A 22,417-nucleotide genomic window follows, 5' to 3' on the forward strand; every position below is an offset into this window, starting at 1 on the left:
CTGACATTTCCCCTGTAACACCTTGTTATTAGAGGGGCCTATGTTGGCTCAAAGTTGGAAAATGACTGTTAATGTAGATCTGCATTCTTAGGAGTACTGCACTCTTCGGATATTGCTGCACTTAAACACATTCAGCAGAAGACCTCCACAACACCCTTCCCTTTTATGTCTTGTTGTTCATACATAGGTATAGATTCCATTTTAAAAACTGCTTGAGGAAATAAGGCTAAACTTCCTAGATGATTAACCTTTTCCTTTTGAATCAAAATGCAAATATTCTCTGACTGTAGAGCATCTCAGCCCCTTGTCCTTTCAAATTATGTGTTTTCTACTTTGTTTGCTACTAAGACTCTTTCAAATAAAGGCACAAGAGGTCAGTGTTGTTGCACAGCAGTTTCACTGAAAGGGTGAAAAATGCACTTCAGAAATTTATTTATTTTAATATGGCAAGTTCTGAGAGGGGCATGAGTCCATAGCACAGACCAAAACTGACATTGTAAGTCATAATATGTTGGTATCTTCTATGCACATATCTATAGAAGCAGAATTGTTAGAGGATTTTTTTCTATGTCAGTGTTAATTAAGAAATAGTTAAATTTAATGTTTTCTGAATATTATATTAATGCAACTTGCTATTGTAAATAGACTACAGAGATAAAGGGAGATATAAAGTTAGGCAGAATTATCAATGTATTATGATTATTTTTGTTCATTGTATTTATACATTAGAAAAAATATACACATGAAGAAACAGTGTGATCAGTACATCATTAACTCCTGTTAGACAGAAGTATGAATTCTGCCTCCAGATCGAGATCCACAGCTTCCTTTAGCCAGCTGGACTCTCTTCTGACTTGCCATTAATAGCATCACCCAACCTCAGACTAAAGTGAAACAATTTATATAGGGAAAGACAAACTGCAGACAGGGAAAATTGTGTTCAGCCTGTTTGTTATAGCTGCCAAAAGTACTCCTCACCACTGCATTGCGTGTTCAGGTCTTGGAGAACAGTTGACCTGAACTGCTGTTTCTGTCCTACTGGTTACAGCAGGAGTGGTAACAGCCACAGGAGTAGGAGAGTAGTAGCAGACCAACAGCTCTTAACAGGTCACCATGTTCTAACGTGACCTGTTGTCACTTTAACTGTTTCAGCTGGCCAGTGGCGTACTTTATATGTCCATTTGGCTTTGTTCTCTATAATTTGGTTCAGAGACCTGGCTGCTTAAAAGTAATTAAGGACTTAATAGACAGACATAAGCTTTCAACATGGGAACATTCCTTCAATGACATGTCTCTCTTGAAGGTCTCAAATCTGAAAAGTTCAGAGTAGAATTTTACTTCCTCTCTAATAATAATGTTTGTCTTCAAAAAGGAGATTAAACATGTATTATTATACTATAACACAACTAACTGCATGAATGGCCCGTGAAAAGTGGAAAGTATAAAGTCCTGAGCATATCTTTCTGACTAGTCAGGATTAGAGTCCATATATGATTTTGTAGAAACATTACTGAAATCTTTATTTTTTTCTATGACCTGTAGGAACAGGGTGTTCAATATCTTATCTATTAAGAACAACCTATCAAACCTCTGGCACCTCACAATAATTGTCCATGCTAGGTGCATGGAGGGAAACCCTAACCTCACTGAATTCACATGCATATAGATATTAGGAAGTATGGAAAACACATCTTAGTGCTGTAATTGTTTGCTTTGCAAGATGCCAGGTTATATACGTGATATTTAGGATAGAAACAGTACTTCCATGCTTTTGGTACAGTTCTACTACTTGTGAACTGTTTCTTACATACCATATTTTTGTTATACTAAACTGTGATGTTTGCATAGTCCTATCAAAAAACATTCATGACAGTGCCAATAACCTGACTGTTCTGAGAATCAGCACTTGTGGTATTGCTACGGATATAGATACACAGTACATTTGTCACTTCCACGTGTGGAGAAGTCACAGCTGTCTGGATACATTAGCCTGGCTTTAACCCAGATTAGTGTTTTCTGCACTGTACTTCAGGTGGTTCAGTGGGTCTTATTACTTCAAGTTTCAGAATAAGCTGTCAGCAGCTTCTAGTTTAGCCAGGCTTCTGTCTGAGAATCCTAGAGTATACAGAGAGAAAGCCTGCATCTGTCTGCAAAATACTGTGTAAGCATACTGAAAGATATGAAATGGCTCCTGTCTGAGGTTAGTGACCTGCAGAAAGAGGAATGGTGCTATTCTCAGCTACATTTCCTTTACACTTGTGTACTTAAGTTGAATTCTTCATTAGTATGTTATTCCTAGGCTTCTAGAAGTGAAGAGTGTTATTCTTTATTGCCTTTTTTTTTTCCTTTTATGTCTCAGGCAAATGTTTCTGTTGGTCTCTGATACAGTCTATTTGACATTATTAATAATTACTTCTTCATTGTTGTTTCAGTACTTGTATGAGATAATGTGGGGTTTTGTTTGTTTCCTTTTCCGGGTATTAGACTCGGAATAACTTTGAAAGCACTAGGCAGGAAGTGGAGAGACTCATGCAAAGAATGAAATCAGCCAACCAGGATTACAGACCACCAAGTCAATGGACAATGGAAGGCTATCTCTATGTGCAGGAGAAACGTGAGTACAACAGATGTATCTTTTGATTTGATTTGAAAGGCGAGAACGAGGATATGGTTTAGTTAGCAGGATAAATCAACAGCTCTGTGTTTGAATGGCTGCAGGCTTCTGCTCTAGTTACTTTCCTAATGATTGAAAAGTTTAAAAGAAAAATAAGGGTTTGATTTTTCAAAAAGCACTTAGAGTAGCTACAGTCAAATGGAATGGTAATCAAAACACTTGTAAGCAACTCAGCTCCTGCTCTCTGGATCCTTGTGGGAAGGTCCTTGCTGTTGTTTGCCCCAGTGGCTCACTGGTAGCAAGTTCTGCTCTGGCTGGCTGCCCTGTGCCTTGCTGCAAGCTCCCAGAACTCTGCTTTGGCTCCCTCCTGTCACCTGGACTTTCCCTGCATGAACAGGGCCTGTAGTTGAGCCATCAGGAGCATCTTGTGCCAGGGATCTCCACTGACCCAGCCATCTTAAGACTAAATGAGCATACACTTAATGGGAATCAATGATGTAAGAGAAAAGTCATATAAATAAAGTCTTATATTAGTTAACCTCATCCTCTTTTACCCTCGGTAGCACTGAAAGTTTTAAGAAGACCCTCTATATTTTAATTGAGTAATAACCATAAAAGAAACCTGTGTTAAGTGGACCAAAGCCTTGCTAATGGGGGAAGGTGAAAAGCAGTGAAGCACTGGGCACATGCTGTGCTTCATTAAATAGTGAGAGGCCAACTTGACATCCTCTTATTGAAAAGATGTTGGTTCATTAGTTTATTCTGGAATAACAGTGAGAGGATCTGTAATCACTGTGCAGTGGGGAAGGTACTAGTTGTATAATTCCTTGTCATGCAAGTTTATGTTCCTACAACTGTCATCCTATAGGTTCTTGTCAAATTGTGGGTCACTGGGTTAAATGTTTGCTATTTTTGAAAGTAAATGCTATATATATTTATTACTGATATGCGTCATGGTAATTTTTGAAAAAAATGGTACTGACTACAATCAAAAATTGCTTTGAGAGTGCTCAGCCTTCTTATATACACTAAAAGAGAGTATGAATTGCCATCAGAGAAAAAATTGATTCAGAATAAATACAGATTTTGTTGTACTAAGTGGAAATAAAACATAAGAGCAGAACAAGTAACTTCTGCGGGTGCATAACCAGTTGACTTTTTGAAGCATGATGTTGCTTTCCTCCAAAACACAGGCAATGGGAGAGCTTTCTTGAAGTCAGCATAGCAGTCCATGTAAATTCCCACATCTACATTTCTGAATTGCCAGACATCCAACTTACATGATTGATGCAGTCTGTCATATGACCATCACCTTTGTGGCTACATTTAGAAGGCAAAGCTACTGTATCTATAGTAAAACTACTAGATTTGTTTTCAACACCTTCCATTTTTATTTAACTCTTTACATTAAAAAAAAAAACCCAAACCCCTTAAAATACATTTTTTAAAGTTAGAGCTCTTTCATTTTGTCCTGGTTCTGGCCAGGACAGGGTTAGTTTTTCAGTTATCCATGAGAGGCATGGATAGGACCTGAAGGTTATAGTATACTACCTTATGCCATTTTCCAGGGACATGGGAAGGGGTCCCTTTTGGGTCACATAGCGTGGCAGAGGGAGCAGTCAGGTATTGTCTGGTGTTTCCACGTGGTGAGCACTCACACAGAAATTGGTTGCCTCTTGGCCACTGTGTTATTACTACTGTTGCTATTACTGTTTGTTTTCTTATTTCATTGCTGTTTCTAGCAAATTGTTCTTATCTCAACCTGTGATCTTTACCTTTAATTCCTGCAATTCTCCTCTCCATCCCGCTGCAGGGGAGTTAGGGGGAAGGACGGGGAGTGAGCAAGCAGCGCATTGGTTTGGAGTATTTTAGTGGGAATGCTAAATTGGGGAATACCATTCCTAAATCATGACATTTTAAAAAGAATTAATAGATCCATGCATACTGTAGTCTGAAAAAATCAATGTCATGTTTTTCCTATGACTAACTCTCATTGAAATGAATTGGAAAATCACATGTGGGTTGAAAGTCTCATCGTCCTTTTCTATTCAGAATTTACACAAAAGTTACAATACTGCATTTTATATATATATATGTGTATTTTTCTCTGCTTTGACACCTCCATTTGTTATAGCTTTGCAGAAGGGTGCCATATTATAATGCTAGGCTCTGAAGCATAATGCTGTCCAAGAGGAAAGAAGTGCTCTTCCTTCTCATTACCTCTTCACGTGGCCAGTGTGTTTGGTCTCTGGAGCTGAGTACCCGGAATCTGTGTCAATGCTAGTAAAATAAATGGAACTGTTCCCTGCCACTGAGACAATCTTGCACAAAATATCTGACCCTCTGCGCTAAATTTCCTATTCTTAAAAATCAAAAAGATTTTTCCAAGTTACCTGTGCTACCTAGTCACGGTAAATGCTACCATCACTGTTTATTAACCAGTGCAGGTATAGCCATAATGTTCCGGCCCAAGGGGGAGCAGTCAGCACACTGCAAAAACCTGAATTATCCTGTCCTCTGAAGTGCATCACCCCTCCAGACATATCTGTAAGAATCTGGGAGCTTGTGTTTTCCCTCTGCTACATTAAACTTTTTTTCTCAGAAAAATGTGGGAGATCTTAGCTGTATTTCTAGGATGTGGAGAGAGTTCTCCAAATGGTGGGAGGATTTACTCCATGACCTCACAGTGAAGGACACATTATAAATACCTGTATCTAAGCTGCATTAGCATGGGCCAAGTTTAAAATACCATTGAGCTTAAGATCAAGAGGGTTTTGTGTTTAGATTCACAGCAGTGCCTGAACAAAGCTCTAGGTAATCCAGGAGTGAAAATATCTTCCGCATCAGAGATCCTATGCTTTGCAGTAGGATTAAGAAGTAGTGTGATGTGATCTCTCCAGGATCAGGCACACATCCACCTGGAGATTGTTGTAGATTTCACTTATGGCCATTGAAAAGGAAGAGTGTTGAATCCCTAAGTACAGTGTACTCTGGTATTGTGAGCATGTGCAACTCTCCGTTTGTGGACGTGGTCGTTATGCACCACTGTTACAGCCACCTCTTCCCCAGCAAGATCCCCTCCAAGGCATAAAAGGCCAGTGTTTCTTGCTGGAGGTGCCACCTCCGCCACCCTCATCCCACTTTATCCCCTCATCTCTAAACCAATGTTGTTTTAGACTGCACAGTTGCTTTGCTTTCTTTCATATAATGAAATCTCCTGTCAGTGTTCAACTATGTAAGATTAAATTTACCTCTGAGCCAATGCCATTTTACCCTTAAGGTAACAGGTAGAAGAGTAACCTTTCTATGATAGTACCACAAGTATTTGTTACCTTTGACAGGAATTCTGAAAATAAGGGAAAATGCACTCCAATTTTATGAGTTCATCCAATTTTCTGCATTTAATAACAGACTTCAAGGTTTCCTTCAGAGAAAGTGTGTAATACTGAGTCGTGTTTCACTTAGGTTGGTAAAATCTTCAACTGTATTTCCTAGGCAGAAAAATCCTCCTGTTCTGTTCTTACCTGTTTCCTGCCTGTTTACCCTAATAAAATGCAGTTACCTATCCAGTCGCCAAAGAAAATAAGTCTGCTGGAACTTTGTTGGGCAACCTTATTAAGCTGCAGTGTTTGAAAATTATACCTGAACAACATGTTCAGATTAAAAAATTAAGAGAGTCTTAGATTTTGTAGGCTACATGTGGATGCTGCTATGTTTTATTTTTCTCTGCTAACTGCAACTAAAATAGCGATAAAATGCTAAAACAAATACTTTTAATACTATCTCTGTTTACTCTAGGACCTCTTGGATTTACATGGGTAAAACATTACTGCACTTATGACAAAGGAACAAAAACTTTTACGATGAGTATAGCTGAAACCAAATCTGGTGGAAAAGTGGTGAGTTGCACATACATGATACATACATGAACTATATATTCCATCTTTTACATTAAGCATTTAAGAACTATTAAAGAAAAAAATGTGAACCCAGCATAAGGCTGTTTTCATAGATGAAGCAGTACGTGTCTTATACCGCATGGGTAAATATTTAAGTAATATTTCTTTTAAAACATATATAAGCCTCATATTAACTAACTTCTCTAATGTGGTCATTGCGAATGTGTAGGAAATCAATCGCATTTGCACAGATTCATAGAATGGATGAGTTTTGGGAGGGGACTCTGGAGACCTCTAGTTTAAACTCAATGCAGCGTCAACCAGTACAGGCTAGTGAGGTCTATGTCCAGTCAGGTTTTAGATATCTCCAAGGATGCAGCCCTCTGTGACCAACCTATTTCAGTGTTTGACTGCCATAAAAAAGCTTTTTCTTTAATTCAAATGGAATTAATTGTGTTTCTGTTTGTGCCCATTGCCTTCTGCCCTTTCACTGGGCACCACTGAGGAGAATCTTACTCAGTCTTCTTTACTCCTTCCCATCAGGTATTTGTAGATAAATCACTGATATGATCCCTCTTCTCCAGGCTGAACAATCCCAGTTCTCTCAGCTTCTCCTCATGTGACAGATCACAGAATCATCAGGGTTGGAAGAAACTTTCCACCTCATCTATTCCAACCATCAACCCAGTACCACCATAATCACCCCTAAACCACATCCCCAAGTGCCACATCCAGACTCTTCTTGTACACTTCCAGAGGTGGTGATTCCACCACCTCCCTGGGCAACTTTTTCAATTTATTCCAATGCCTAACCATTCTGAAAAAATTTTTCCTAATAGCTGATCTTAACCTCCCTTGACGCAACTTCAGGCCTTCTCTCACATACTTTCATTTGAGACATGGCAAAAGATACTCCACCACACTAGAGCCTCCTTTCAGGTAGTTGTGCTCCAAGTCCTTAGTCCTTGGTAGCCCTTAGCTGAACTTGCTCTAGTACCTCGCTGTCCCCCTTGTACCTGGGACCTGAGCACTGGACACAGCATTCCACGTATGCCTCACCAGTCCTGAATGGTGAGTGAGGATCACCTTCCACTTGCAGGCAGTGCTTTGCCTGGTGCAGTCCCGGAGGCTGGTGACCTTCTTTCGCAGCAAGGTCACATTGCTGGCTCATGGTTAATTTGTTGCCCACGAGAACCTGATAGTCCTTTTCTGCCAAGCTGCTTTCCACTCTGTCAGCTTCTGCCTGTCATGGTGCCTGGGCTTATCACTATTTATACTTAACATTGCTGGCCCCAGTACTGACCTCTTGGGCGTAGCATTGGTCACTGTCTGCGGCTAGACTTCTGCTGTGAGCTCAGCAAGTCAGAGAGTTTTCCATCCACCTTACCACCTAGCCTGTGCTCCACCTGTACTTGTCTGTGAGGATATAGCAGGATGTAGTGTCAAAAGCCTGGCTGAAGTTGAGATAAACAATATTCATTGTTCTTCCATCATAGATTGAGCCATCTATCATATTGTAGAGGGCTATCAAGTTGATCCTGCATGATTTTCCTTCATTAAATTCATGCTGACTACTTCCAGTAACCTTTGTTCCCAGAATATGTTTGGAAATGCTCTCCATGATTATTCACTTCATCACTTTCTCAGGGATAAAGGTGATGCAGACTGGCCCATAGTTCCTCATAAGATGAGAGGAAATGGCCTCTAATTGCATCAGGAGAGATTTAGATTGGATATTACAGATGATTTCTTCACCAAAAGGGTTGTCAAGCATTGGAACAGGCTGCCCAGGGAAGTGGTTGAGTCACCAACCCTGGAGGTATTTAAAAGACATGTAGATGGTTTAGTCATGGCCTTTTCAGACCTAAATGATTCTACTATTCTGTATCCTTCTCCTCGCTCTTCTTGAAGACAGGAGTGACATTTGCTTCCTCCCATTACTCAGAATCCCCAACTGTGTCAGCCTTGCCAACATTATAGAGAGGTCTCATGATCATGGTAGCCAGAATTAGGAGTTAGTCAGCTTTATTCTTCATAAATCTTTTTATCTGCATGTGAGAGTTGGCAGAATTATATGATTTTATAAGTTTTGAATTTAGGGAATTTTCTGAAATATAATGATTAAATAACAAATATGTGACAGAAAACTATTAACTGCTGTCTTACTTTATATACAGAAAAAATATTGTATATTTTATATGTTCCTAAATAATTTCAGTCCCTGTCTTAAGACATATTTTGACTGTTCATACAGTTAAGTTTAGGATGTGAAGCCAAGTTATATAAGCATACTGCCTCTACTTATTTCATTTTGTTTTGTTTTGTAGAATGGTCTTGTCACAAGCTCACCAGAAATGTTCAAGCTAAAATCTTGCATCAGGAGAAAGACAGATTCAATTGATAAACGATTCTGTTTCGATATTGAAGTATATGAGAGGTTTGAATTGTTTTCATTGTGTTAACAATTTGAAAATAATCGTAACCAATATATAATAATTACTCCTGTAAAAGAAACAGATATGTTTGTATGCAGAAACAATATGTTTGTATGCAGACAAACTAGGCTTTCAAGACTTAATACTTCTTTGTTCAAACACGGTTTTCTAACAAAATTTGTCACATTGCATATGTGTTGTCTTTACTACATTATATTTGCATGCAGATACAAGACAGGTTCTTACAGAACCTGTAGGAAAACTATCCTCTTTTATAAACAGATCATACATATTTTTATAAATACCTATTAATAAGCATATTCTGCTCAAAGGTCTATTTCATTCAGAAATGTACGGTAGCACATTGTTTTTCTTTCTTGGAAATTACATCTATAACATTTTTTCTACTTATTCTTGGGTATTATTATTGCATCAGATAGATGAAAACAGCTTTCCTATATTTAAACTATATGTATACAGTAGTTTGTAGAAGTATTTTTTCCAAGCTCAGGGATAAAGAGAAATATTGAATTAATTTTTTTGTTAAAATATGATAAATAGACTGACTTTTGTAGCTGTTCTCCTAAAAAATGTTTTATGACTGTTGCCAAACTTTTAGAAAACAGACCCGTTTTATATCTACCTCAAAATGATTCTGTTATGTCAGAAACTGTCAACTTTCTCTGACTGCTGTGTCTTTTATGTATTCACATGTCAATATGCATTTGAATTCTAACTTTGGAAGCTGTTTGAGAAAAGTAGTAATTTCATTGACTGTGTGTGTTTTTGACAGACCTGGAATCATCACACTGCAAGCTTTTTCAGAATCCAACCGAAAACTTTGGCTTGAAGCTATGGATGGAAAGGAACCAGTAAGGATATTTTTTAATTTTCTTTTCATTTTACGGTTTTATGGCACACATATTAAAGAAGAAGCTAGTATAAACTTCAGATACTCTGTTGCAATACCAGCAAATACAGTTCTTTTCTTTGTGAGACACTACTGCAAGTACATAGTGAAAATAGGTACAAAGTAGAAAAGGAGAACTATTAATTTAAGCCTACAGTTATATATCATTATTTTATGTTAGGATATTCTAAATAATAATAGTTTAAGTAGTAGACTAGCATAGTAATAGGATTCATGATGCAGGTAAATTATGTGATGTGGTAGTTATTACAGTAGTAAAGATCAACCATCTTTTGGGCAATGTCGTGGGGTAAACAATTATCATCTCAAAAGGCACTGCAGAGCCCAGAAAAATGTGTTGAAAGCTACTGAGAGACAGGCTTGTCTGAGTTTTCTTCCCACTATTTGTCTACCCTTAAAGTAGTCACTGAATGAGGGTGATGTCAGACCTGTATCTGATAGGAAAAAAAAGGTTGACCAGTTTTATGAGATAGATGAGTGTTTTTACATGCTTCTTGCTTGACTGAACCACTACAGAAATTGGATTGCTAGTAGTATTGAAATTTAACCCGCTTGGACTCTGTAAATCTTACTTCTAATGCATTAGTTGCCTATAGTAGCATGGGCTGTTAACCCGGGTGTGTACTGGAGTGGTAAACATCAAGAGATGGTGAAAGGCAGAGTTGGCATTTCCCTAGCAGCAAGCTAATACACAGCATGCTGCAACTACTACCAAACCTGGTAATAAAGAATTTAAAGTACAATTATTGTCCTGTTGCATTGTTGTTGTTCGGTTGTTTGTTTTTTTTAACAGATCTACACACTGCCAGCCATTATTAGCAAGAAGGAAGAAAGTAAGCTTTTTTTTTGTTGAGTTACCAAATACTGCTAGATTTCTGTCATGTTCCAGTTTCTTGATATATGTGTGGGAGAGAGATACTAATTATTTTATGTTTTATTTCTATTGCTGTGAAGTAATTTTGTTGGATTAAGTGATTTGGTTACACAAAAGCACATCCTAAACTATGTAAACTATGAGACAGCCTTCAACTTTTGTATTGCTGGAAAAAAAATTGAGTGTCTCCAAAGCTACAATATATTTAATAAATCTTTTAAGTTTCTGTCGGTAGTCTGTAAATCTAAATGTAAATACATACCACTGTGCTGAGATAATATCTTATATAGAGTCATAGAATCATTTATGTTGAAAAAGGCCTTTAAGATCATCAAATCCAGCCATTAAACCAGCACTGCCAAGTCCAGCGCAAAATCATGTCCTTAAGTGCCTCATCTACATCCCTTTAGGGATGGTGACTCAGCCACTTCCCTGGCCAGCCTCTTCCAATACTTGGCAACCCTTTTTGTGAAGAAATTTTCCCTGGTATCCAATCTAAACCTTCCCTGGCACAACTTCAGGCCATTTGCTCTTGTCCTGTCACTTGTTACTTGAGAGAAGAGACCAACCCTCACTTCACACAACCTCCTTTCAGGTAGTTGTAGAGAGTGGTAAGGTTCCCCCTGAGTCTCCTTTTCCCCAGAATAAAGAGCCCCAGCTACCTCAGCTGCTCCTCATCAGACTTGTTCTCTGGACCATTCACCAACTCCACTGCCCTTCCCTGGACACACTCCAGCACCTCAATGTCTTTCTTGTAGTGAGGGGCCCAAAACTGAACACAGGATCTGAGGTGTGGCCTTACCACTGCCAAGTATGGGAGACGATCACTGCCCTGGTCCTGATGACCACACTATTGCTGACACAGGCCAGGATGCCATTGGCCTTCTTTCCACCTGGGCACACTGCTGGCTCCTGTTCAACCACTACTGACCAACATCTGCAGGTCCTTTTCTGCCAAGCAGCTTCCAGCCACACTTCCCTAAGCCTGTAGCACTGCCTGGGGTTGTCGTGACCCAAGTGCAGGACCTGGCACTTGGCCTCGTGGCACCTCACACAATTGATCTTGGCCCATCACATCTTTTTAGTTTTAGGTGTATATGCACTTATTAGATACACTGAGTAACAGGATGAGTGTATTTAAAGATACTATGAGATTTGTGTGCATAATTGTATTAACATTATATTGATACGTCTGTTATTAACATCATATTATATTAACTTAAATATGTAAAAATAATTTAAATATATATGTGGGTGTATGTATCTCAGAGAGAGATTTGTCACATTAGGACATACGTCTTAATAGGAGGTGTATTTGAGACTGAAAATCTGATATTTAAGCAAATGCACCTGGTTTTTCTTAATGGTGAAAAATATACTATTTATGATTTTCTTTATTTAAGTAGTTATTTAGACAGTTTATTTTTTTTCTTTATTTAGCTAGTTAGAGCAGTGGGTGTTGAAGATAGAAAATGAATGAGAAATACATTCACTTGAAATAAGCCCACTAATTAAAGTAAATAACAAGGATCGTTTTCCTATGTTACCATTTTATGAGTGGTTATGTGCATGTGTAAAGAGCAAGGAATCTTGTTGCATTAAATCCAATGAATATATTCTGTTCATAATGTAAATCCTGAACTCTTAAAAGCATTTTGCTCAGCAGAGCGGAGTACAGTAATTTCCTTTTAAAGCCACAAGCTTTCAGGTGTATGTTTAGAGGAGCTACTGATTTCTGAGAAAGACAGTAGAATATTAAGCTTCTAAAGATGCACTAGTGACTAGAAAGTTGGATTTGAATGCTAAGGATTTATCTACAGAAATACTATTACAGAATGAGTATCATAACCTTGTGGATAAATGTGTATCAGCCCTTGACTAATATGTGAATGTAGCTAAACAGGGAGATTTTGTGTATTGATGTTAGGAAGTAATTACCATTTTTTCTTTTTTTATAGTGTTCTTAAATGAAGCAGGTTTCAACTTTGTGAGGAAATGTATTCATGCTGTAGAAACAAGAGGTGTGTATTCAATCACAAATTATGTATTAGATTATTATGATTTCTTTTTCTGAAATATTACTTTGATTAATTCTACATGTTTTACAGCTGTGCTTTGGAATATGTCCATCATTTGGGTTGGAATTTCCACATTTTATCTGTGTGATTTACACTTCCAGTTTACAACTCAAAATTGTTGCCACAAGTTCCAACAACAGTTCTTAACATACCATTTAAGTGGATTTTTTAAACATTTTCTGTAATTCCTTGTTGATTAGGCAGCTTTATACACATTTGCTCACAACCTTAGTCTTTAATGTGTGTGCACTGAATTGTGTTTTCTTGTGATAAAAACTGTAGGGAGTCTCAGCTCCCAACTTTGGTTTCAGGCATGAAACCTGAAGACTGAAAAGGGACATCAGTACTCTCTGCTGGTAAATCTGGTTTTTTTCGGAGCATAACTCCTATAATTTTGCACACGATTTGTTATTTTGTTTTTAAATGTTTACAACTCATTTTTGGTAGTGATAATATACAATAAGGAAGTAATAATCACTCTGCTAATGAGGTGATATTTTACAACTCACAATAAGTTTTAAATTACCCCTTCCAAATGGAGAGGTGTGGCTATATCATCTCCCATAAAATAACCTTTTTTTGAACTTTCAGTGTGTAGATCTCTTAGTAATCCAAATGTGGTCTCTGTGCAATCTTGAACTCAACATGAATTCAACTTCTCAGTCAATAGTGTTATGTAGCTTTTAAATCACTGCTGACTCAGAGCTTGCATTTTTTTCTGGGGGAATGAGGTGTAAAAAGAATGTTTTAAAACCAAACACCTAGGTTATCTAAGTGAGGTCAGATTTTAGAATGTTGTTTTCAAAGGAAAATTAGATAATTTTTAGATGGTAAGGCTTGAAGTGAGGAGAATGGAAGACATTTAAATCCTGCTGATTTTAAAAGGCAGTTAAAAACAATAAAATTATCATAATTTAAATATTTAGATTACTGTGTTGCAAATGTCACTCTTGAAACATTTTTTTATTATTATCTGTGCTATTAAGAAAAAGCATAGCAATTTTAACTTACAGGTAACGTATAAATTTTCAACTGATGTGTTGCAACAGTATACAGTATATATTTTTATTTTCAGATTACAGTATGTACAATCATTTCTCTTATAAATGTCAATCAGATCTTAACTGGAAGGGATGGTGGTTTAAGCAAACATAGATGCTCAGTAATTCCATTGACTTCTAGGTGATACAAACTTGTTGATGTGTAATATGTTTTCAGACTGCTTTTGGGTCTTATTTTTCACTTTTCCTAGCCATTACCTTGTTGTTTGCTAATATGTGTCATTTCCATGCAGAAGGGTTCTGTTAATGTAAAATTATGCTTAGTGTATAATGTGGTGTGGATTCAGTGGAATGCATTTGTTATTATCCCAGAAGAGAATTCAGTACTCAACAACACAGTACTCAAGAATGTAATGGTACAGTTTTCCATAAACGCATTTAAATATTCTGAAAACATACACCAAGGATACATCAGTGTATATTGAAACAACCATATTTTCATTATTTTCATTTACTTGTTTTCCCAACATAGGTATTACAATCCTGGGATTGTACAGAATAGGTGGTGTAAATTCCAAGGTGCAGAAGCTGATGAACACCGTATTTTGTAAGTATCTGAAGTGAACCTTTGTCAGTGTGCAGTGTGGTCCTTTTGCCTTAAGTGCTGTGCTCAGAAGAGTGTGTCATGATATTTACAATTTTGTATGCGCTCTTACTGCCACTAAATTAATTTGCAGTCTTAAAATGAGAGCTTCATCTCTAACTAGTTTCTTGTGAACAGTATTATTCACTTCTGCATTTTATACATGAGCAAATAACAAATAAAAATGCATTTCTTCTTTTATCTTTAAAGTTCTATTTGTTCATATATATTTGGCATGTTTCAGAAGTTCTCCAAAGCTTAGGTCCATAATACATCACGACTTAGCTTAATAGACAGTTTTTCCAGTCTTTCACTTTTCTTGCTAATTTGGCACTCCTATGCCTCTGTTTGCATGTCTAAGGCAAACACATTAGTAACTCTGTGTGCACTTGGGCTTACCTTTCACTTTGACACAGTGCATAAAGCTAATACTTGCAGTTACTAAGTATGACTGCTAAATTTATTTTTATTAATACTTTGCCAGAGATTAAAAGATTCAAACTGATCAGATTGGTAATTAGTCTGGCTAATAAGTAATTGCTAGAGCTAAATGGCTAATTTAGTAGCTTCTGTTTTGCTGCTTTTCTAGTTATTGCGTTAGTCAATCTATAACACAATCATAATTCAAATTTCTACCAGCCCCTAAATCTCCTCCTGATATGGATATTGATATGGAACTTTGGGACAATAAGACAATAACAAGCGGACTAAAAAACTACCTCAGGTAAGTATGATCCTACACAGTCTCAGTATTCCTTTTCTGGCCCATTAGTCTTTTGCTTATTATTATCATATTACATTTCTTGTACCCATTAGCATGGTGATAATTGAGTATATTATTATCCTGCCTAATATCTCCGTGATTTTGTGTAATAATACACACTTTCTACCTTATTAAGATAGTTCTGGCTTATATAGCCCTAAATTTGACAGAATTTATTCATTGCATGTTTTTATTTAAATTTTTTTATGTTAACCACAAAGCACGTTGTGCTCAGTCTTTTGTTTCTGAATCCCGCAAGATTTCATGACATCATTGTTGGAACAGAATAAAAATCCCAGCAAAACACAAGTTTTTATCTTATGCTGTTGTTCATAAACAAAATATCCCTCCAACACTTTCATTTTTGCTGATAAGAAACAGAATATTCAGAAATTATGGTACTTCTGAGATAACTCTTTCAGTTCTCAATATATAATGTTAAAAAAACCATAATGAAAAGTATCCAATCTAAATGGTGGGTGTTCTATGCCTTCTAAAAATCTAGACTTCCTAAACCAATCACCTAACAAAACTCAGCATCAGAAATCTCTATTAACTGTGGAAAATATGCCTAGGATTTATAGTGGAGTACTCATGTACATTTCATTGAGAAGAGTGCTTTTGGTTGAAGAAACTTAGTATGCATCTTCAGACACACAAATCGTCATAGATACTGTGTTTGTGAAATTAGAACATGAGGCAGCAAGCAGTAGCTGTGTACTTGTCTCTGTAAGGCAACTCACAGTCTGCCTTTCAGAGGCTGACTCTTTTAGGATCTCTCAGATCAGAATTTCAGTCCCAAATTTCATCATGTTTTTACCTTTCTTGGACAAAAGATTGATTCTGCAGCCCACTATACCATGTCTGCACCTATATTTAAGACAGGAAACAGTGAACCTCTGTTCTGAAGTCAGTGCCAGTAACATTTCAGTAATTTACGTGGTGACATAAGATTCAACTCATTGATTTTCAGACTATGTCCATGACCAAGTTGTATGCTACTTGTAATCAGTCATCATTGAATTGGGTTTCCTAGGATCAATAGGACATTGTGCAGATGTTGAGGGCTATCATAATCACAATCATAAAACTTAAAAAGACTTTGAGTCTGTTTTAAATAACCTTTTAATATGTTTTTTTACAACCAGATGTCTTTCAGAACCACTGATGACTTTCAAGCTGCACAAAGATTTCATTGTTGCTGTTAGTAAGTAAAGTGATAAATACACTTTTGTGAAAGTAATTTGTTTCTAAACTTCGATCTCCCCAGTCACTATCTTTACTTTTCTCCTTGCTCTATTATTCAGTGATCCAGCCCTCAAAGCAGAGAAGTCACACTAGATGAAGCTGTTCAGTGGTTTGTTCTGATCTTTTTAGTGGTTCTGTGTGACTGCCTTCTGCATGAAATTTTGAACCTTGATTTAGATGTTTGTTTGTTTCATATAGGCTGATAATTCTTTTATAACATTGATCCCTCTCATCCAGGGACTTTTTTTTTCCCAGCTTGCCTTGAAAAATTAGAAGGGGCGATAATTATCTCCTTTCAATAAATGGAGTAATTAGATCAAGTGATAGGAAATACTGTTTTTCCAGTGACTTCAGTTTAGAATTTGAAGTTATTTCCCCATTTCCTCTTGTCTTGATAAGAATAAAAGACACTGAAGAACTTTAGATATTTTAAAAATCAAGGAGCAAAAGCTTAGATTTCACTGAAGTGGCACGTAGGGTCTATATTGCCATTAATTTTATTGATTCCAGTATTCGTGGTAATTGCTTTAGATGAATTAGTTTAAATACAGATTTCAGAATGTAATAAATGTAATCAAATTGTCCTCATCATTTTGAAGGCTAATTGTGTTTGGCTCCTCTTAATGCATGTTTATGTTAGCATACAGGCATTGATGCCATTTGTAGTCACTTCTTAGCACATGTTCTGAGTTATTAACAATTTGTTTTCTGTTTAACAGAGTCAGATGATCAGAACTACAGAGTTGAGGCAGTGCATGCACTTGTGCATAAGTTACCAGAGAAGAACAGAGAGATGCTGGACATCCTTATTAAGCACTTGGTCAAGTAATTATTTTTTATTTTTCTCTTTGATATTATTGTAAGATGCTATTATTTCTGCTTAAATTTGTCAGTGTTGTTTAATCCATTCTCTGTGTTGAAACAATGCCACTTGAAATTACATTTAATTTCTTAAATGCTGTTCTCAACTTAACTTGAATAATACTCTGTAGAAACAATAAAAAATAGAGAGTTGTAAATCATAGAGTCACCAAGATGGCTAACTATGTTTGTAAAATAAACCCAGTCAATGTTTTCATTCATGTTCCTACTTACTACAGGACTCGTAACTAAATAAATTCAAGAAACATCTAAAACTATGCCAAGGTTGATGGAAAACGCTGGTTTGAATCTGTCGCAAAGTCCCACACTGTTTCACGACAGAGGTGGGCCGATGTGATAATACTCGTCCTTCACATTTGATCTTATTTTTCTCTCTAACAACTCTGAAATGCAGTGACATTTGAAAGCACTAATTTAAGTGCTTTAATTTATATTTTTGATATTTATATAAATGCCCCACTTTTGAATCTCCCGTAACGCTACCTGGAGTATTAATTGTCAGATAGAAAAGATTTTGCATTTCTTTAAACCAATGACCTTTTGTCTTCATTGAATTACACTTGGCATATGCTGTGAAACAAAAAAAGACAGGTTTTTATTCTCTTATGTCTCTCTGTATCACTAGCTGTCATTACATACCATTATTGCATTTTACTTTATCCTGTTTCTGCATCAAATGTTATTTGTATATTTTCTAAATCTACAGTTAGTTTTCAATGGTATTTGCTGAATACTTTTTAATATGCATTATTCTTTCTGATTTGGGGTGCTCTATACTTTTTAGTACATTTGTCAGTGATCTGGGAATGTGAATAGTGAAGCAGGAGTTGTTCAGTTAAAGTACACATGACTGAGATATGTAGAAGACATAAGAGAGGAGTCCATATCGTTTTCATTCCATTCACTACATCCCAACTGTTTTGCTTTTTTGATCACAGCTTGAGCCACAGCTTGCAGTAAGCTGTCTACAGCAGGGACTAATGCAGTTTTGCTTCCTGTTATAGAAATGAGAACTTTGAAAATTTGACAGGAAATTATTTAGCCCTAAGAAATTATTTTTAGCCCTTTATGTCATTAGCCCCTGTAGAACTAACATGATAGCAAGCTGCTGTGAATGCTTCCATTGCAAAAAGGTAGACCTTGCATCTTATTGAGATGATGCAGAGAACCAGATGGAAAAAAGTTTCCTAAGTTCCCTTACTCAGGGAATTGTTTGATTAGCTAAACACTATAATACCTATTCCTTTATAACCCCCTAAAAAGTGAAAGCATTTAATGAGGGCTTAACAATTTTGTAAAAGCTGCTGGTCTGGAAGCCTCAAACTTAGAGAGATATACGCATAGGAACTGACTTATTTGTAGCCAAAATTAGTGTTAGGCAAGCATTGACCTCTTTTCATGACCTCTTTTATTCTCAGTGTAATCTCAGATGCAATTCCAAAGAAAAGCACACCTGAAGTATTCCTCTCTTTAATTATTCTCTTTAATTCTTGCCTATGTTATCTTTGTTGTGATTCTCATTTCCTGTAAATGTAATCTTGGTTTGACACTGAATGCTTTTAGTAGTTTCTTTCCAACATTCAATTCACCCCTTCTAATTTCTCATATAATTTGCCAGTTGTTGTTTATGCTAGCAATTCTAATGAGACGGAATTCAAAATAAGTCTCTTGAGTGTATTAGTCACCTTCCTTACTCATCTTTTTCCTACCACTGTGTGGGGATTTTTCAAGGAGCAAATGGCAGGTGAAGTGCCTAGTTTTATGAAAATGAGAAAATTTGAAAAAAAAAATCCAACCTCCTGTTTCCTCATTCTTTTGTTAAAAATCCAGTTTCAAAGTGTACATTGTTTCTTTATATTTCTTTTAGCTGTTCAGTTCCTTTATGTATGCTTTTGCATCTTGATGAAAATACTATACCTTTAACTATGAGTTATAAAATAAGGATATTATTTTATCTTGGTTTAATTCATAAGGTCTTTACATCTCTGCCCACCTTGAATTTTATGTCACTGTGGAAAATTAAATATGATCTAGATGATGTGAGATATAGATCATGCTGAAAACAAATAAACAAACAAAAACTAGCAAATCCTGAAAAGCACCCAGGAAAGAGGTGATACTGCATGCATACATACTTAGTGAGTAGCTAGGCAAGCACGGGAAGTTTGGTGTTAGTTTCACATAAATAGCTCATTTTTTGTTTTTAAACTTCCCTAGTAGTCAAATTACCTATCTACTCTAAAGAGTAAATCATTCTTTGGTATGATTTAATAATACAATACTTTTCTATGGTAGATAGTTGGGAGTCTGCAATCCAGCAGTATCAAAAAATTGCTGGTGATACATCAAAGAAGGAGATTTTGAGGAGAAAGCAATGACACCTCAATGAATGCCCTACAGCTCCCTGAAATGCATGATTGCCTCAGCCTGTGTCTGTGCAGTAGCCCAGCAACAGTAGGACTAGGTCAGGGGAAAGTGGCAATCAAAATGATCCATTTACAGCCCTGGGTTCTTTCTCGTTTGCAAGAAACTGAGCCTTAAAATGCTTTGTAGAAAGCCCTTTCTGGTTACAGTGTTATTAAATTTACCATTTCTTTTATTAACCAAGCTACTGAATTTGTTACCAAGGAAACATGAACAGTAGACAAATATTACTTCTCTCTTATGGTGTAAGACTATGATGTTTGTGTAACAGGTCTCTACAGTTACTGTACAGCACAAAGAAGACTAACATTGCAGAGCAGTTTTTTAAGGTTTTTTTAGCAAATCTAGAGCTGAGTTATTCAACATTCCATTTTCATTAAAATACTGGTGGACTTCCCAAACGCCCCTTAGTCATCTAAGACAAACATAAGATCTGTTTCAGAGAAAGTTAGATTAGGATAATTGGTTAAAATTCTACTTTAACAAGGGAGTCATTTTCATGACATGGCTTCCAAATAATGATCTCTGCTAGTGCTAGTCTGAGGTAACATTTGGGAAAGCTTTGACATGATTTAATGAAGCAACATAGGAAACATGTAAGAAGATAGGCATTTTTTTACTTGCCTCCAGTACAAACCCCTTTCCCATATTTCTCCTTCTTCTTGATGTAAATAGGGTGCTAAAATGTTCCTATCCCAAATATGAGGGGAATGTTTTATAGATTTTACTGTTTCTACATTTTAAAAGGTACAAGAGTTTATTTAATTGTGTAGGAAATTGCTGAAGATGCTCATCTTGACAATGGTAGGAGATAGCAGTGAGAAGGAAAAGGAAAGTGTGAACAAGTGCCTCAATAACTAATTCCATTTGGTAGCAGATGCAGTAAAATTAAGCATTAAGGAAATTATAAAATCTTGACTTGGCATAATATTCCTCAGACATGAGGCAATAGGACAGCTTTGAAATAACTGGCAGTTATTTCAAAGGGTTTATGATGATAAGGCTTTTATTTGGCAAATCTTATTTGTAAGGAGAGAGAAGAGGCTTTGAGGATTACTGATTGATGGTTTTCATTTTTCTATCTGATAAATTGTTGGTAAAGCTAAATTTCTGAATTCTACATTAAGAAGAAAAAAAGAAGAGGTAAAATAAGTTACAACAGAATATACAGAAGCAAAAGGTTATTATATTTCAAAGCCAGATGTCATTATGATCATCTAATGTTATCTATTCATAGAAACAATGATTTCACTGAATCCATTGATTCTGTGCTTTCATCATATTAATAAAGAGATCCCATTGTGAAATAAGTATTTTCAGAAACTAAGTTTCTTTCCTTTACGTGAAAACTAAGGTATATGGTTGATCTCTGTTATCACATACTAGTTTCAATCAATCCAACTAAAGTATTTAAATTCCTGTAGAACTATTGGAGAGATAGGTGCCTGCTCTAAGACTCCTAAACCTTAGGTGGTCTGGATCTCTCTGTGGAGACCTCCAAATATAGCTGCCTTTTCCTATCAGTTTTGTCAGGAACTGAAATACTCTCGGAAGACGTGCTCATTACTATTAAGCTATTGCAGGATAGGAGCCTTAATGGAAGTATGGTAGTTTTACTACACTGTATTTTGACTCCAGTAAAAGTGGAAGTTTTAAAAATGTATTTAAAAGGGAGTCATGAACTTGTAATTTTGTTAAAAAATAGTCTTAGGTTTTTGCGTGTTTAAATTGTAGTTTAGCAAATCAATTTAATTGCATTTTTTTTGTGTTTATTTAAAGGGTATCATTGCACAGTCAGCAAAATCTAATGACTGTATCCAACCTTGGTGTTATCTTTGGACCAACTCTGATGAGAGCCCAAGAAGAAACCGTGGCTGCTATGATGAACATTAAGTTTCAGAATATCGTCGTTGAAATTCTGATAGAGCATTATGAAAAGGTAGAAAGAAATCATCTGACTATTTGGTTATGAAATGGAACTAAGATCTCATTTTCATTACCATCATTAAGTTCTTAAGAATAAAGAGTCCAACATTTGTAGAAGGTCATTGATAGAAATAATACCTGCTTCCCACCCCATGCTATGGATCTGTATTCCTAGCAAGTCTTTTGTGGATGTGCAAGGTACAGATCCAAGGCGTAATCTCCCATGGTTTGAAAGAGTTACTCTAACTCTTCAGTTGCTTTCTGAAGACTGTTGTGACCTCCTGAACCTAAAAACAGAACAAGAAAGTCATAACTTTGCTCCCAGCTCCTCCATCTCTCTTATGGTACCAGTGTATGGAGGTTCACTCTGGATGAATGCATAGATTCTTCTCTAAATGCATCAGACCAGAGTCTTTCTCACCATTGCTATCCTTAGGGATGTCAGCTGCACAGCAGAGATCTAGTCCCTGGAAATATTGAGAAGGCCTTGAGAAGGAAAACACATGAAATCTTAAACACTTACTTTCAATCACTACAAAAAGGGCCGGAAGGAGGACTTGGCAAACTACAGGCCCGTCAGCCTGACCTCAGTGCCTGGCAAGGTTATGGAGCAGATCATCCTAAGTGCAATCACTCAGCACCTACAGGATGGACAAGGGATCAGACCCAGCCAGCATGGGTTTAGGAGGGGCAGGTCCA

General features: G+C 36.6%; 1 protein-coding gene across 1 annotated transcript in view; it reads left to right on the top strand.

Annotated features, from left to right (window-relative positions):
- Positions 1-22,417, top strand: part of ARHGAP42 (Rho GTPase activating protein 42) — a 145,603-nt gene that overhangs the window by 108,794 nt on the left and 14,392 nt on the right. The window contains exons 8-18 of the mRNA XM_018071345.2: positions 2,485-2,614; positions 6,413-6,513; positions 8,841-8,950; positions 9,742-9,820; positions 10,673-10,712; positions 12,712-12,774; positions 14,365-14,439; positions 15,115-15,199; positions 16,387-16,445; positions 17,206-17,311; positions 21,572-21,731. Of these exons, the coding sequence (XP_017926834.1) occupies positions 2,485-2,614; positions 6,413-6,513; positions 8,841-8,950; positions 9,742-9,820; positions 10,673-10,712; positions 12,712-12,774; positions 14,365-14,439; positions 15,115-15,199; positions 16,387-16,445; positions 17,206-17,311; positions 21,572-21,731 (1,008 nt within the window). The remainder of the gene's footprint in view (positions 1-2,484; positions 2,615-6,412; positions 6,514-8,840; positions 8,951-9,741; positions 9,821-10,672; positions 10,713-12,711; positions 12,775-14,364; positions 14,440-15,114; positions 15,200-16,386; positions 16,446-17,205; positions 17,312-21,571; positions 21,732-22,417) is intronic.

Source organism: Manacus vitellinus, unplaced genomic scaffold, assembly GCF_001715985.3.
Source record: "Manacus vitellinus isolate BGI_N305 unplaced genomic scaffold, ASM171598v3 scaffold_2_pilon, whole genome shotgun sequence".
Classification (NCBI taxonomy): Eukaryota; Metazoa; Chordata; class Aves; order Passeriformes; family Pipridae; genus Manacus; species Manacus vitellinus.